The following is a 16,397-nucleotide window of genomic DNA, read 5'->3' on the forward strand; positions in this document are numbered from 1 at the left end:
AAAGGCTGGCAAAAGCAGGTAATACTCACTGACCAATGATTTGTGATTTTACAGGTCCTTAGCATAAAGATATGGCACACAAAGTATCCTCAATAGAAATCCTGTCATCCTTTCTGTCACACTTCAGGAATCTCCCGCCACAGGCATATCGTTACCTGTGCTGTCACATGATGTCACTCTGATTATGACAGCACTTGCCCAGTTTCAGCTCTAACCGGTATGACTGCGGTTAAAGGAATCCAGTAATAAAGGCAAACCAATTACCAACATTTAATCTATGGTTTCACTAATAAATACCACATAGTTTACTATTTGAAACTGTTGGTATTTTAAATGATGAACAATAAAGGTGGACAAAAGAAGATATTTGTTACAGATTAAACTTTGAAGTGTTTATGGGTAAAAAACAAAATACTTAAAGTTGGAAAAAAAATCCTCGATGTTTCAGTTCAGGGTTCCTTGAATGACAGGGCTTCTGCATCACGTGACAACTCAGGTAACAACACCTGTGACAGCAGATTCCGTGTGTGTGACAGGAAGGAAAGCGTGGGAGTGGAAGAAAAAAGGGACATTAACGGCTTTTATTTAAAAGCAGGCAGGACATAAAGTTGTGAATAGATTCGAGCTTACCCGTGCTAATCTCGCCCTCCCTCTCTCCGTCTCTCTCCCCGTGACGTCATGATACTGGGCCGGGTTTGCGACGCATTTTGAGTTTTTACGGCCGGGAGCTACAGCGTTCCTGTGTTTGTCTGTGTTTTCACGCTGGCGCTGAGTGTCTTCACTCGTGTCCACTTCGCTGTGTCTTTAAGTAAAGACACAGAGGCGCTCCGCGGAGCTGAGCTGGATTTCTCCGCGGAAGTAACTTTGCGGCTGCTGCAGGGATCCTCTCCGTGTGCTTTCCCTTCGTCCTCCGCTGCGTTTCCGACATGAGATCAGGTGGATAGTGTTTCCTGCTGGATAAACGGAGTACCTGTGCTTTAAAGTGAGTATCCTCCGCTATGAACGGCGTGTGAATTTTACGTGTATCGCGTGGAAAGCCACTGAATAAGCGCGCAGCTCCTCGCTGGGTTGTTTGCGCTGGAAAGTTAATCCGAACAACGAAACTCTGTTGTTGAAATCTCCCCGCGTGGATTAACTGTGAGTCAGGAAAAAAGCATAATAACTTTATTGTTTGCCTAGTGAGGAGGGGAGGGGGGCAGTGAGAAAGCAAGCAGCAAGGGATGATTCCCCCCCCCCCCCCCCCCACACACACCACCCGCTGCTCCCATTCAAACCTGTTGCTCACCGCTCATGTTTGCGGCTGTCAGGACAGCTGCTGGACCCCGCTGTCCCACTCATGTGTCTTTCTCTGCACAAGTGTTGGTGACACATGGAGATAAGAGGGGGAGGATGGCGATTCATTGTGAACCTGTGTTTGTGGTAAGAGTTGTGAGGAAGCTTGGTTTAGCGGGACCTGAACACAAAACGTGAGGTGCAAGTATAATTTTAGCACTGTTTTATTTTTATTTTTAAAAAAAATATTAGGCTCCTTCACAAGGGGTAAAATAATGAGTAATAAAACTGTAACTGTAATAAAATTTAGGTTGAAGGTTCAGGATAAGCAGTTTTTCCCACATGTAAACCATTTAGGCCTTCCACTGCAGGAAGCTCAGTGGGACTGTGATTTTTAAGGCTTTTTTTCAAGTGGGGTTTATATTTAAGTTTAAAATGCTTCTTTCTCTATCACATAGCCAAAAATATCAGGGAAGTGCGGGATTTCTGGTGAGAAAGGTAACCCAGCTGCCTGTGCATTTTTCAACTGGAATTATAATTTATTTATTTTCTTTCTTTCTTTTTAAAATTTGTCCAGGACTCAGAGCCTGATCTTACTTCTCTGAAAGAGAAGCATGAAAAGCCTTAATAATAGTTGTATTAACCTGTTTCAGTCATGGTCTCAGGGTTGTATGGAGTTTTGTGCATTTCAGCCACTTATTCTGCTTTCTGGAGGGCAAAAAGTGCTACAATAATAGGTGCATGTTCAACACCTCTGTTGGCCCCTGCGGTGATGCTGAAGTTTAGACTGTCGTATATAAACTCCGTGTTATGAACAGACTGACGCTGTGAGAGCAGTCAGGAGCTCCAAGGTCACAGAGTGTGCTGTGTCTCTGCACTGCATTTGTAAATCTGAGAAACTTTGGCAGAGAAGTACTGTCCTCTCTCTATCTGTGTGCGTGTGTGTGTGCAGTAGTGAGAGTACAGGCTATTAGTTATCAGCCCTGATTCTGCAGAAGAAAGCTAATGAAAGCACACCACAACAACAGTGACAACTACCAGCAAACAGCAGAGGTAATCAGAACCCTGCAGTTCGCTTTCTGGTGCTTCACTCTTTAAACCCCCCTCTGTTTTCCATCTCACTCCAGAGTTGTTACCTGTGTATTCAGCTTTGGTGATACAAGGCGTGAGAAATTACCGCCTGACAAACATTCGGGTGAGTTTTTTGTTCTTGCCTGGCAACTCTGTACTCCACCATTTGCATTGGCAGGTTACCAGGTATCATTTAGAGATAATTTAATACCTCAGCCCTAGAAAATGTGCCTGGCTGTTAAATTTAAAGCGTTTATCAGTCATTGTGGCTTCATGTAAACATGAGAGTTCCTGTGCTTTAATTAAACATATTCCCACGGTCCAACAGCTTTAAGATAGGTCAGCAATATTTGAAGGGGCCTTCAAACTTGTGAAAACCAAATAAAAATGTACAGAACTGATCTGATATCTAATTATTTGTAAGTTTTTTTTGTTTGAGGGGTTTTTTGTTATAGATTGAGGGACTTTTTTACTCCACATTAGCAAAACTGAATGGTCTTACTTGCAAATGTAACTTTCATATTTTCAGAATTTATTAACTGCGGCACTTTTTCCTTCTTTGGTAAAGCCAGCGAGATTGTGACATTGTTATACATCATTATATCTGAATTTCTGCTTATTTTTAAGTGTTTTATTAATGAAAATAGATATTAGTCTTTAGTTGGTGAAAATGACAATACTGGTTTCTTTGCAGGAAGGTCACTGACTAACAAGTTACTACATGGGGTGATGAACATCTGTGCTACTTGGCATAATAGTCTAATTTATAATGCTGCCTTAAAGATATAGTTTGACTTTCTGAAGTTTATCAACACCTGAGTGCCGTAAGTGCATCCTTAGAAAGTTAGCTATGTGAGGTATGCCTGAATGGAGAAAAACAATTAGCTTGGAGGGGAAAAAACTGTAATGCATGCAGAGCAGGTGTCCTTAACTAATTATGCCAATAAAATATAACATCCACTGGCGGGTGGCAGTGTTTTACCTGTAGTTCTGGTGATGTTTCCAGATATGTGTTGCTGGGTTGTTGTTGTTTTTTTTTTTTTATACTTCTGTTTTCATCTCAGGGAGGCTTTGCATTTTCTTAAATAGAATGATGTGTTAATGATTTGACTGCTTAAATAATGATGGCATTACCTTGTTTCACTATCTTGTGGTGCAAATTGGTATTGCATCAAAGTGCAGCAAAGTGCTAGTGCGTGGTTGTACTTGATATCTGTTCTTGATATCTCCTCAAGTCATAGTGGCTGTTTCTTCACACCCTGTTGATAGCTTTAGTTAAATTTAGAGGGGAAAAGAATAATACTAATAAAAATTAACTTTATAGTATCTTTCCAACTGAAAATGGTACGAATGTTTCACATATAGGCAAAGAGTCGCTGCTACCTGATTTAAAAGGAAAATAGACATTTCTGTGTTATTTATGATGAAAAGAAATGCATTTTATACTCAGTAACTTCTTAAAAATCAAAGTCCTTGTGATTTTCCTTTGATCAGGAAGACTTGAACCTAAAATCTGTTTCAGGTGCTATTTAAGATTTTGCTTTATCTTAAATAACCACTGAAAAATCAGGCTTTTCATACTGCTCCATCATAAATGGACTGTGACTGCCATTTAGCCAACTGATGCTGTTTATAGAAAGAGAGAAGAAGAGAGACATTTGTAAGTTAAATAGAGCCACATCAAACGTATGTCTGCAGTACAATCAGAGGGATCATTCCTAACAAATCCCTCTGTGTACTGTATATTTGGATCTGGTGCCAGTTCAGAAGCAGCCTTTCATAGTGCGGTCCCCGTCATTACACCGCCTCTCGATGTCTCTCAGAGTGCAGACCACCCATAATGTACAATACGTGAAACAGGCCGGAGGACAGCAGCTTCGTCCAGAGCTCATCAGCCCGGCTCTGCCCCACTGACCAGACAGGCTTTCTCACGGTTCAGCCAGGCATACAGCAGAGGAGGTTAAATTAAGGAGGGGGAGGAGATGGAAAACGCTTAAAGGGAAAAGGAGAACAGGGAGATGGAGATATTGAAGGGAATTTTGGGAGCAGATTGAGAGCTAAATGGCGGGTGGTGGGGTGAGAGGATGGTGAGAGATGGATTTTTTTTTTTTTTGTTTGCAGTAGGAGGGAGGGGAAAATACAGGGGAGCTGTAACTACACTGATTGTTGTGTTTAGGGAGGGATGTGCTTGTTTTGCTCAGAGAGGACAAATTATAGATGTTTGAGGGGGTGATGCAGTGCAGTCCTGTCCCATTTTGCCTATTTGTGACAACCAAACAATCAAGAGCTCAACCAAGCAGGACACTTCCTGTCCAGCCCAGCTGTGCCAGCCACAGTCAGGTCCAGAAATACTGGGCCTGTGTAATTCCTAAACAGTTGATGCAGAAAGTCTGGACTTTGTTTTAAAGTCAACTGTGGAGGTGGACAAATATTTATGACCGCACCATGTGCTGCCTAGATGTTAGTTGTCCAGTTTATTTAATCCATTTGCACATGTGAGATTGTTTTGGAGTGATTCAGATCTCTGATCAAATAGGGCTGTGCGATTTGACCAAAATCTCATATCCCGATATAAGACATCGATAACGATATAAATCACAAAAATTTAAAATTTTCTGTAAATTCTGTGAATCTCGGGCAGCTCCACTTGCGTGAAGTGTTTCCAGCTGGGCGTCATGTAGCTGGAGTCGAATGTTTTAACCGATGCATGAAACTATACATGCCGTTTTCTTTGTAAGCATTTATTACACGGCGTGCTGCGGGGAAAAGCCTGTTCCAACGTTTGAGTGTATGGTTTATTTTTTTAGCACCTGGCGGCTCTTTTTGGCTTCTCATCTGTAAACACCCTTCATACTCTTTCATGTGATTCAATTTATTTTGAAAAGTCTCAAAAGGATCTTGAACTTTATTGTGAAAGGTTTATGTGTAAACTAAACCAGCGGACACGCGATGGTTTTACCGTCGTTGTTGCTAACGACAACGCATAAAAACAGGCGCTTGTCCGTCAGTAGTGTGGTTATATTAAATATAAAAGAAAGAGAGAACTTTAAGAAATTAAAATAGCCACTACAGTGACCATCAAAACGATGAAAAAATATTGCCGTAAACGTTTATTTTGCGACGCCACGAAACAAGCGATAGCGTAAAATGAAACGATAGATGTTTTTATATCGTCATCCGATATATATCGTTATATCGAAAAGCTTGTTAGGCAGATTTTACTTGCATACAATGAAATTGCTTTTCAAACTAAGCTCAGTTAAAACTTTTACTCACTTCTGCAAAAAAACCCCGCTTGGCTGCTAAATTATGCAGAGCATTCAGTCACTTAGTTACGTTAACCTCTGGTTGAAGTTCATATCTGTTATATATTTTCTGTATTCTCTATTTCAACTTTTTTTTAAACAGTAAAAGCTAGAAGAGTGGTGTCTGGTTTGGTCTCCAAACACATTAATTTATGTGTTTGTTTTGAGATCAGTGGGCTTTTATAGGCCAAGATGTTAAAGAAATATGCAAAGAAAAATGCAACTTCAGCAAAATGTTTTTTTTACTAACAAGCATACTTATTTTTGTGCCAATAGTTTGAGACCTTTTATGAATAGTATAACAAAAATTTTTAATTGTCACTTATGACTTTGTCTTCCAGCATTCATGAAAAAAGGATAAACAGTCTTTTTTTTCATTAATTATATTTATGTTGTTGTTGTTGTTGTTGTTGTTATTTTGACCCCTTTCTTAAAGCTGAAACTTGCAGTTTAATTCAGATCGTGTCTCTGTGACAGGAGGAGATCCTTCCATCAACAAAATCTGTCAAGAGGAAGTTAAAGATTTCAAAAGGTGAAGATGAGGAACAATCTTTCATGGTTTCACCTTCGTCTTTGGAGTTTTCTCCTTTGGTCTGATTTTGGCAGCGCGTAGCTAAGGTGTTGGCAGGCTGTCAGCTGTCTGTCTTGTAATTTAGTTTAAGTTCAGATCCAGTCAAATCAGCTGTTCACTGATCATATATAACAGAAAGTGTGGGTTAAGGCAGTGAGCCTGTATCCCCTTACATAACAGTAGTAGTATTTTTCCATCAATTTTGGCTGTTTGATAAACAAAAATGTACCTGGTTATTCTTCAGGTTAGTGCACTTGAATGGACCGTTTTTAACACGCTCATTCTGTGTTGTGTGCTGGGATGAATGAGTTACTGACTCATCTCTGTTGTTATTTTGCCCTGACAGGCTTGTGCAGTTATCATCTCCTGATTGAACTGCATGCCTGGACTCACTTGTCCTTTCATGTAAACTTTGTCTTTGCGCCCACACACTTAGGTTTGTTCATGCAACAGTGAAGCAACCTGTGAGAGAAGAAGGTTTGCTCTCAAATCAAACGGGGTCTCTGAGGTCAGAGCTCCATAATCTGTTTACTGTTTGCCACTCGGCCTTTGTTACTTATGAATCTTATCATTTCTTGGCTCTTGAAGGCCGCAGTAAAATCTTGTTTTTTACCCACAGCCATTTGGCTCAGAGCTCCGCATATTTCCAAATGCAAGAGAAAGAAAAAGCAGAGGATTTGAAAGCCGCAGGGCTCTTTGATTCAAGGCCAGACCGCCACAAATATGAGATGCTCAATGTCATTATCAGCCCTCACATGTGTTTTTTGTACTGATTTCCTGTATGTAACAGGCCCCTGTGCTTTGTTGTATATTACAACTTAATCAGTCAGATAACTGTTTGTATTTAAATGTAGGAGTATAAGGTTTGTGTTACTGTAGTGTAGTAATCCTCAGTCTTTTGTCATAACTTTTTATCCTTCCTTTAGGCAGTGCTTTCTTTCAGTTCCTTTCAGTTCAGATGCATTGACTGACTGTTTTGGTGTCTCAGCCCAAACACTAATGATAGGCCTCTGTGGTGATTTATTCTCCTCTCCCTGTTGTCACCAGACTCATTATAACTGGAAAGAGGCATTTATCATCCATGTTGTAACTGTGCTGTTGCAAGTCAGCTGCGAGTCAGTTCTGCTAATGGGAATTAAATCCAGAGTTGGGAGCTGGGTGGGGATTCCAGGGAAAAAACTGAATATGTGTTCAAGTGTGAAGCTAAATTTTTTGATCTGGTCAAAAAAAAGTCTGCATGCTTCAGCTTTGCTCACTAAACCTAAAGCAATAAGAGTGGCTGTTGTCACACATGACTTCCAGATGCTGTTGTTTGTTTTTTAGCATTATTAGCATTAGCACCAGTGTTAGCTTTCCCTGTCTGCTTGTGAAATGCTGACTTGTTGACTCTGTTTCTCGTATTTTAAGGTTCTGCAGTTCTTCATGTCATGTTATTTGAACAGAGGCGAGCTCCCAAAAACTGTTACTCGGCCCCTCAAAAGTTTTGTGATCAGTATGCATGCGTAGTAGGTCTCACAGTTTTCAGTGTGGACAATAAGCTTCCGAGTAAAACAAACCACACAGCAACATATTAATGACAGCATTTGTCCATCAGGGACCCTCAACAGGAACTTTTATTGAGGACAGTTTAACCCTCATCCCACTTTCCTGTTCTGATGTGTTGATATTAGCCTAACCACAGCTCTGTAGTTAGCTAGTCCAACATCACTAACTCCTGAAGTGATCATTTTATTGGAGCTGAAGAAATTTGGACCATTTTGTATTTGTTTACTTTTAGGAACTGAATCAGCGTTTGGAAATGGTGATAGCGACAGACTTCTAATCTAATTCCTCCTGACCTTCTCCAGTCATTCATACAGAGACATAAACATAACAAGCGCTTCTTGTACAGATGTCACTAAAATTCGTAGAAGAGAATAAAAAAAATAGGTTAATGACCTTTGAAAATAGATCTCTCTTTACAGTTTACATTTTTATAGTTGTCCTGTAACTTCAATGGTTGTTGATATAAGAGATGATGAAGGAAAAATACTTGAATTTAAAGCAAGGAAATATTGACTAAATATAGAAAAACTTAAATTATTTGATTATTTGTGAGATTTCACTGAGCACTGAAAATTATTTCATAGAAATACAGAACAGAGTTTAATTTAAAATTTTTTTTTTTTTTTACTTTTCTCTAAAGCTTGGTTCTTATTTACAGTATGAACTGGTAATGAGTCTGTATCTCTTTCTGTTTTCATCTTAGTTCATCTCTTTTCCAATGGAATCTGTCTTTGATAATCCTGTTTAGAAAACTGAGAGAACAGCTTTGCATATATAAATCACAGCTGATCTGTCTACCATTCATTTCATTAGATTTTTTATCCTATCAAGAGGAAATAGCCTTTTTCAGACACGTTCATATTACTGGAAATACTTGGTTTGTTTTAAGGGGAAGCTTCCTGGATAGAGTGCAAGGGAGGCAAAACACATGACGCTCGTTTACTAACCGTTCTCATATGCACCACATGTGAGGAGCTGTCGGCTTTAAGATCTGCTGCATCCCATCTGACTGTGTTGGGAATTCACCTACCTCAACCTCTCTTAAATAACTGCATACTTGTCATAGACTTGTGACTTAATAATAATGATAGTAATGGATTGCATTTATATAGCACTTTTCGGGGCCCTCAAAGCGCTTTACAATTCCACTATTCATTCACTCTCACATTCACACACTGGTGGAGGCAAGCTTGCTCGGAGTTCCCACTCAAATTCATTGAAGTTTATATTTGTCATGAGTTGCATACATGGCTTTTTGATGGTTGTAATCATCTCTTGTCTTTCATGTTTCTCTTGTTTCCTGCTTCACTTGTCTGACCTCTGGTAGCTAGTATCATGCTGTTCTTGACAGATATCCTAGAGGTTATTCTGCAGGTGTCGAAGGGAGGGGGAAACGGACAATAGTTTCCAGTTCCTTTATAGCTGTGCTTCCAGTCCAGATGATATATAATCTCTTCAGCAAGTTTGGGATTTACCTCAGGGTCTCTCCTAGTTAGACCTCCCCGGGACCTCGTTAGCTTGTTTCTTCTGACACAAAGGAGCAGTGTCTCTACTGCGAGCTCCTCACCCGATCTCTGAGGATTAACCCAGCAGACTCGTTTTTGGGTAACTAAATGGAGCTCATGACTTTTTCCAGTTGAAATGTGATACCAATACCTTGGTTTTGATTATCTGCTGGTACTGACTTCTGATCCAGTGTTAATGTTGAATTAATAAACTTTCTTCCTCACTAGGAGGAAGAGACTGTGAGTCTTTCCCTAGGGTGTAAGGAAGCATCAAGCTAAGGTTAAAATTTATTTTCGTAAGTAGGTAAAATAAAAGGTATTTATTAATAAAATATTGTAGTAACAACAGGACCAAGAGGAAGCTGCACCGGTTTCTCACACTCCATCTTCCCATCAGTTGTGAATATGATGCTGAGATACCTGAACCTCCTGTGTTTACAGCACCCGCTCATCCCCGGCACACAGGGAACAGTCAACAAGAAATAAATGTTCAATCAACTTAATGATTGAACATTTGAAGATCATGAGCATTTCTACTTTGATCCATCATTTAACATTTGCCTGCGCCATTCATCGGCTGCTTTCGCACATCTGGCATATCGAGTGAGGTTTTAAGATTTGACTGGAATACTTTTTTTTTTTTTTTAGTCCTTGGGTCTTCCTTTAGTTCTTGATTATTTCTATTTTCATTTTGTGTGCTCATTAAAATGCTTAGAGTACTTGTAGGTACAGTTAGTTTTTTCTTTGCCGACGTTGATCCTGATTTATTTTTCTGTACTGATGTCCTCTGTCTGTGCTGCGTCGTTGGCTCTGAACCTCTCATTTCTCAGTGTGTTTCTAGGCGGGTCTCACTTCACTTCAAACGCTCCTGCTGTGAAAGACTTTATTACCACAGCAGCCTGTGAGCTCAGCAACATGACTCATGCTCTGTTAACTTGTGACCCGCCCAGATCGCCCTCTGAATTGCCTCATCACGCCCTCTATCCCCCCCATCCTTACATCCCAGCATTTTTTTCATCACTTTGTTTTCGACTTTCTCCTGTTTTTTGTTCTTTTCATGAGCAAATGGAGCGAATGGGCACAGTATTTTGTAGAAAGCAGCTGTTTTTAACAAGCCAGCTGAGTCATTACATCCTCAGAATCCTTCTTGTGCAATGAAGCCGTGTAAGATTTTACTGTCCTACTATAAATATACTACAACTGAATTTTTTCTTAGTCATAGACTCTCGGAGTGGTGATGGTACACAAACCAGCCACACAATGATGGTTGTTGGATTGTTGTTGGATTCAGACTTTTCCCTATCACTTAAACTGTTCAACTAAACTAATAATGAACACGACTAATAATGAATAACCAGAACTGCAAAAGACAGTGAGGAGTAATGCCAGTGCTGAGAGGGACCCATCAGGCTCTACCTTCTGTCTTTATATGCAAGCAGAGGATCGTTTGCAGCAAATCACAACGACTGATGCTGAATGTTGTTCGCAGAAACAAAAATCACACAGAAGAAAATAAGATTTAGCCTTTTAGATTGTGATATTTGGAGTGGGTATAAAATTGATTTGGTTCAGCACATCTGTGTAGTTCAGAAAACATTTACTGTGATTTTAACATTTTTTGCACCGCTTCATTAAGTACATCAAAAAAAATCATCAGGTGATTTCGCTGAGGTGGGAACTTTTCAGATTTGACTTTTTTAAATATGTAATGAGCACGCCGCTCCACCTCACCTGTCAGTCACCTGCTTTACCTGATTCCCCTGCTTGACTACAGGGAGTGGCTCTTTTCATACTGGATCCAGACTGCTGTTTTCTAACATATGCTGGTTTTTGTTTCAGTCAACCACAACAGCAGGTGATTTTATTAAGGTCACTAGCTAAGTGTGGACATCTGTCAAACATGAGAAAACATCATTGGCGGGACAGACTGCCAGTTTATTACATGGCTTTTTTTTCCACTTGCACGATCTGTTGAGCCTCACGTGGGCCTGTGTTCATGTTGTCAAGTATCAGGGACACGTGGAGGCTTTTTCTGGGAGCAGGATGGCAGAACCCTCAGCTGAAGTAAAAAGCGAGTGTCAATCCTGAGTCGGGCCTCACAGTCCTTCCAACAAGTTAAATATCGAAAATATTAAAACCACTTCTTTATTTCGTCGTCTTATGGCCATCTAATATGAGTCCTCAAAGGAAAATGTTGCAGGATGAGATAAAGGGCGTTCTGAGACATCCTCCCACTTGCACACGGTGATAAGTTGAAATCACAATTATTTTTAAGTGATAAGTGCAGAATCGTGTATTTGTCTGTTTTATCTGGCAAAATGTGAGCTGTTAATGACTCACTACAGAGTATGTACGTGACACGCCGCGAGTGCTGCCAAAACTGGCCAAAAATCACATTTGATTAATGGTTAAAAAGAAACAGGATTTTGAATAATTTGACTCTCGATTAACGTCTGCGAGAGGCCAAAGCAGTACAACAAAAGATGACTCGATTAGTATGTTTGTTTCAGCCTAATCGTGTTTTTAAAAACGAATTGAGTCTGTCTCTCCAAAAACACACAAATTTACACTGACAAGCAAAGCAAAGATTTAAATACTTTTTTACGAATAAAAATATCTGCTAAGAAAAAAGCACGAGGGCTCTCAGAGTTGACTGAAAGTACTTTTGCTTTGTCTTAATAGTAACATTGGTAGGAAACACCCGGTTATCACCTGCAGATTTCTTGAAACTGTTTGATATTTGAGTTTACTTCTGCCGAGCTTGAAGCTCCAGCAATTCTTACTGTGTAGAACACCTTTATTTGACTGACCGGTTTCAGTTTGTGGACTTCATCAGGTTCATCATAAAACAGAGAGCCACATGGGGGAGAGAGAGAAGCGCTTTAAATATGATAAATGAAAAAAGAAAACTTAAAATAAACAAATGGTATAACTGAGTGTTTAAAGAACAGGTAAAACAGAACACATGATAAAAGGAGCTTAATCAAACATACGATGCAAATTAAACCCGAGGCATTTTAAAACCATGACAAGAAAATTGAGACTTTTAGAAAGTGATTCATTGAGAAGACTTCATCCACAGCCTCTAAAACCCTTAAATGAGATGTGACTTTCAAAGCTTGACAGCAGTTGTTTTCGAGCGTCGCTGCCTGTGAGCATGCATGTGTGTTTGACATATTTTACTTGGGAGTTTTACATTTGCATTTTCTCCTTACTGTTACTTTTTGTTAGCCTTCATCCCTTTCCACCTTCCTCCACACAGGTCTGATGCTCGGCCACAGCTGCCATCATGTTTGCCAAAAAGAAGAAGTCTCGTATCCAGATCTCAGCTCCGTCCAACTTTGAGCACCGTGTGCACACGGACTTTGACGAGCAGGAGCAGAAGTTTGTCGGGCTGCCGCGGCAATGGCAGTCACTCATCGAAGACACGGCGCAGAGGCCCAAACCCTTTATCGACGCGACCATCATCACTACTGTAGAACCGCGAAAGGTGAGCGAAAATCAGAGATTGAGTTTATCATACTGATTCTTTAGTGATAGACGATCTAAAATATTCTCGTGATTGTAGTTTTCAGTCATTTTTATACAAAAACAACACACGCTGCCAGCCCTGTAACCTGCTAACTTTACAGATTGTAATGCATCCTCCTTTTTTCTTTTAAATCTCCAGACCATCGTACGCGGCAGCAGGATGGGAACAGAGTCTCTAACATGGCTGCTGGATGAGTTCGACACCATGTCCGTCACTCGCTCCAACTCCCTGCGGCGAGGGAGTCCTCCAACACACCCTCGCAGGGACTCGAGCTCTTCAGGAGGAGGTGGAGGGCAGGAGAACGGAGATCCTCAACACAGACACTACTCAGACAGACAAGACAGGTGAGACGATGAACTACAGCTCCCCGTGGAGTGATAATCGTGCACATTTGCCTCGTTCCAGATTCCTCGGACGTTGGATGCCGGAACTGTTGAGTGCGAAAAAATGGAAAAGCAGGGTTTGTTTTGCTTCTTAGCAAGGTAGAGCAATTCGTCCATTGCTACCAATACAGCATAAAACAAAACACCACTGCAGCACGTTCATGGATGCATCCTAATCTCTGGACTATCCATAGCTTATTTAGTGAGTCACAAATGCACAACAGTGGCAGTACAGATTACAAGTTTTACATATTTTAATACTGTTTACGTTCACTGCCACCATTTTGGATTGTTAACTCGGGTTGATGAGGCTGAGATAATTCTGACTTCCTCTGGAAGGCACCATTACTCCCTACACACCAAATGTTTTCAGGACCAGCTAAAAAAAGCTTACTCATGAGTATTGGATTACTTAAGTAGGAGTGAAGAAACTTAGTAAATTGTCATGAAATCTAAACTATACTGAAATGATATTGTGTACTTACCATAAATGTTCTTTTATATTTTAAGTAGTTTTTGTGTTAAGTTTCAGTTTTTGATTACTCTGTTTGTTTATCTTTTGTTTTGTTTTATTACGTGGCATTTTTTCAGGTTGTCAGCACAGTCATGTGGACATCCCAGTCTCAATAAACATCTGCAGCAAAGGAAAAAAATAAAGATATTGTCTGTGTTTTTTTATTTTGTGTTATTTTATTTTTGTATTTTATTTAAGTGCAAGATCTTCTTTCGGATAATTGCTTTTCCATCTTTGTTGGTGGGATAACTAAAATGTATACCACACCCCTTTATAGTTTTTTTTCACTTAACTGAAATGACCTCCGTTTACAAAAAATAATTAAACAGAAAGAAAACTGTACGGGAAATGTCTTTGCTTTCGTTCTTCTTGACACAACCTGCCTAATGAGGCTTCAGTCCTTTTGTTCATTCAGATTTGGCATGTCAACATGACCGTGAGTCATCTGTCTTCACTGCAAGCTATGTTTATATCATAAAATCTATTTTGAACTGACAAACACCCTCTGTAATAAACTGTAATAAGTAAAAATACTAAAACTCAACATTTTCAAACAGTAAAAACTCAACTGGAAACAACTTGAAAATAAATAAAATGCAAAATAAAAGAGAAATGCAAATTAATGAAATAATATAAAGTTATTATAAATCTGTTCTGTATTTACATTTGTGTCGATGTGATTTTCAGAGACCGACTCAGACAAGACCAGCAGAGCGGAGGTGACCCCGGCCACCAAGGTCAGCGCGGAGTCCGTCCTCCTCAGACAGATGAGGTGATCCAGGGCCGCCCCCAACAGCAGCCCCGGGGTCAAGAGCCCAACAGAGCCCAGAGGGACAGACAAGGCCCCCCTCCTCCCCCTCACAGAGACAGACGGCCTCGGGACAGAGACCAGGTAGATACCGAAGAACCTGGATTCACATTCACAGCTGTATTATTATTTTTAAGGCTGTTTGATGCTCAGTTCTTGCCCAGTTTTCTTCTGATTGACTCCCCCCTCACAAACAGAAGGCGTCATCACATTTATCCAAAATTAGGGGGAAAAATGTTGAAACTGAGTAATCTGAAGCCTTTTGCTTCACACTGATATCATGATTGGAAATTTGGGCATGTTTGACATGAACATTATAACAAAAGGTTGATTGTGGTTCAGTTTGACCCCTTGCTCCTTTAGCCCACATACTCTCGCAAAATAGTGATTCTTATAGAAGTTGCTTAGCCACAGAATTAAACGCTGTATGAATGTGTGTGAGTGGGTGAATGAGGCTTGTAGTACAAAGTGCTTTAAGTGCTCAGAGTAGAGAAGCACTATGTAAGTGCAATTCCATTCACCATTTATATTAAATATTACAGAAAATAAAAGCGTAACAGGCAGTACAAGCACCTCCTCTCTGTCGGTCTCTCCGTGAGTACTTCCCATTAATTTACTTTCTCTGGATTTTTCCCTCTCCTCAGGATCATGGGGCTCAGCGGGATCAGCCTGGTGACCACAGGCCAAAGTCCAGCTATGTGGCACGGGACAGCAGTCCTCAGTCTCCCAGAGACAAGAGGCCTCTCTCAGGACCCAACATACGCACCCCAAATCTGCCAATGTCTGAGGGAGTGATGAAAACTGCTCAACAAGCCACTCGGCCGTTTAACACATACCCGCGGACAGAGAGCGATGGCGGGCGCAGCCCCACTGGACAGGTAGGGGTGGGAACCCTCAGGGAACCAGTGATAAAATCACAGACGTGTCTAAACTGAGCCTGCTGGCAGATCTCCAGATCAGATTTAGCTGCTTTCTTTGTGACGGTTACCATAGCTCCATAATAATCCTGACACTCGTGCACCTCACGAGATGTTGGAAGATGTTGTGACAGAAAAGCTTCATTTAGATTTAAGTTTGTGCTTAAGTTTGGCTCTCTTTTCCAGGTGGGTCGACACCATGAGTCCTCACCTCAGAACGGCCCCTCTAGCGGCTCCGTCCGAGGTTCCTCTGGCTCCAAACCCCCTATAAGCCACCCACACCCTCATCACTCTTCGCACCCCATCCTGGCCCCCGAGTCCTCCCAGCTCCCGCACACCCCTCACCCCAACGTTCCAGCCCCACGACCCCCTGTACCCTCTGGGCCCGCTGCATCGGGTGCTCCTCCTCAGGGCCGCTCACCACAGAGGGAACCCCAGAGAGTTTCCCATGAGCAGTTCAGGGCGGCACTGCAGATGGTGGTCGATCCGGGCGATCCGCGGACCTACTTGGATCACTACATTAAGATCGGTGAGGGCTCCACAGGGATTGTGTGTATCGCTACGATGAAAACCACAGGAAAACTGGTCGCCGTGAAGAAGATGGACCTGAGGAAACAACAGCGCAGAGAACTCCTCTTCAACGAGGTAAAAGATCTGTTTGGCAACTTAAAAAGGTCAGAGTTAACATGCCAGATTATGGCAAAAAGTACACAGAAGTAGGGAATGTAGAGCGTTTGGTTATTCCAGTTGGCTCGTTTCCTCTGCACTTTTTACTGCACTGATGGCCATTGCCTTAACCAGCTGTGAGGTCACTGATCTCTGGAGATCTGTAATTGATATACTTTTAAAAATTTACACAAGGCAGTGTATGAGGTTTTAGGTGGCTTTTATTTTGAAAAGGGTCCATGGTAAACGTACAAACCCAGAAAAGTTAGGACACTGTGTTAAATCTAAATAAAACCAAAATGCATCCT

General features: G+C 41.0%; 1 protein-coding gene across 4 annotated transcripts in view; it reads left to right on the forward strand.

The window, feature by feature from the left end:
- pak4 (p21 protein (Cdc42/Rac)-activated kinase 4) overlaps positions 1 to 16,397 on the forward strand; it is a 45,777-nt gene that overhangs the window by 11,795 nt on the left and 17,585 nt on the right. For 2 of the 4 annotated variants that reach the window (XM_085430834.1, XM_085430833.1), the window contains 5 exons: positions 12,532 to 12,759; positions 12,940 to 13,145; positions 14,386 to 14,590; positions 15,151 to 15,384; positions 15,610 to 16,068. In XM_085430834.1, the coding sequence (XP_085286960.1) occupies positions 12,559 to 12,759; positions 12,940 to 13,145; positions 14,386 to 14,590; positions 15,151 to 15,384; positions 15,610 to 16,068 (1,305 nt within the window). In that variant the 5' untranslated portion in view covers positions 12,532 to 12,558. Of the gene's footprint in view, positions 1 to 896; positions 983 to 6,125; positions 6,181 to 12,531; positions 12,760 to 12,939; positions 13,146 to 14,385; positions 14,591 to 15,150; positions 15,385 to 15,609; positions 16,069 to 16,397 lie in introns of those variants that run through there. The other 2 variants (XM_085430835.1, XM_085430836.1) reach the window with 2 other exon arrangements.

Source organism: Copadichromis virginalis, linkage group LG14 (assembly GCF_057382275.1).
Source record: "Copadichromis virginalis isolate Kocher_CV1m ecotype Utaka linkage group LG14, C_Virginalis_male_GT1.1, whole genome shotgun sequence".
Classification (NCBI taxonomy): Eukaryota; Metazoa; Chordata; class Actinopteri; order Cichliformes; family Cichlidae; genus Copadichromis; species Copadichromis virginalis.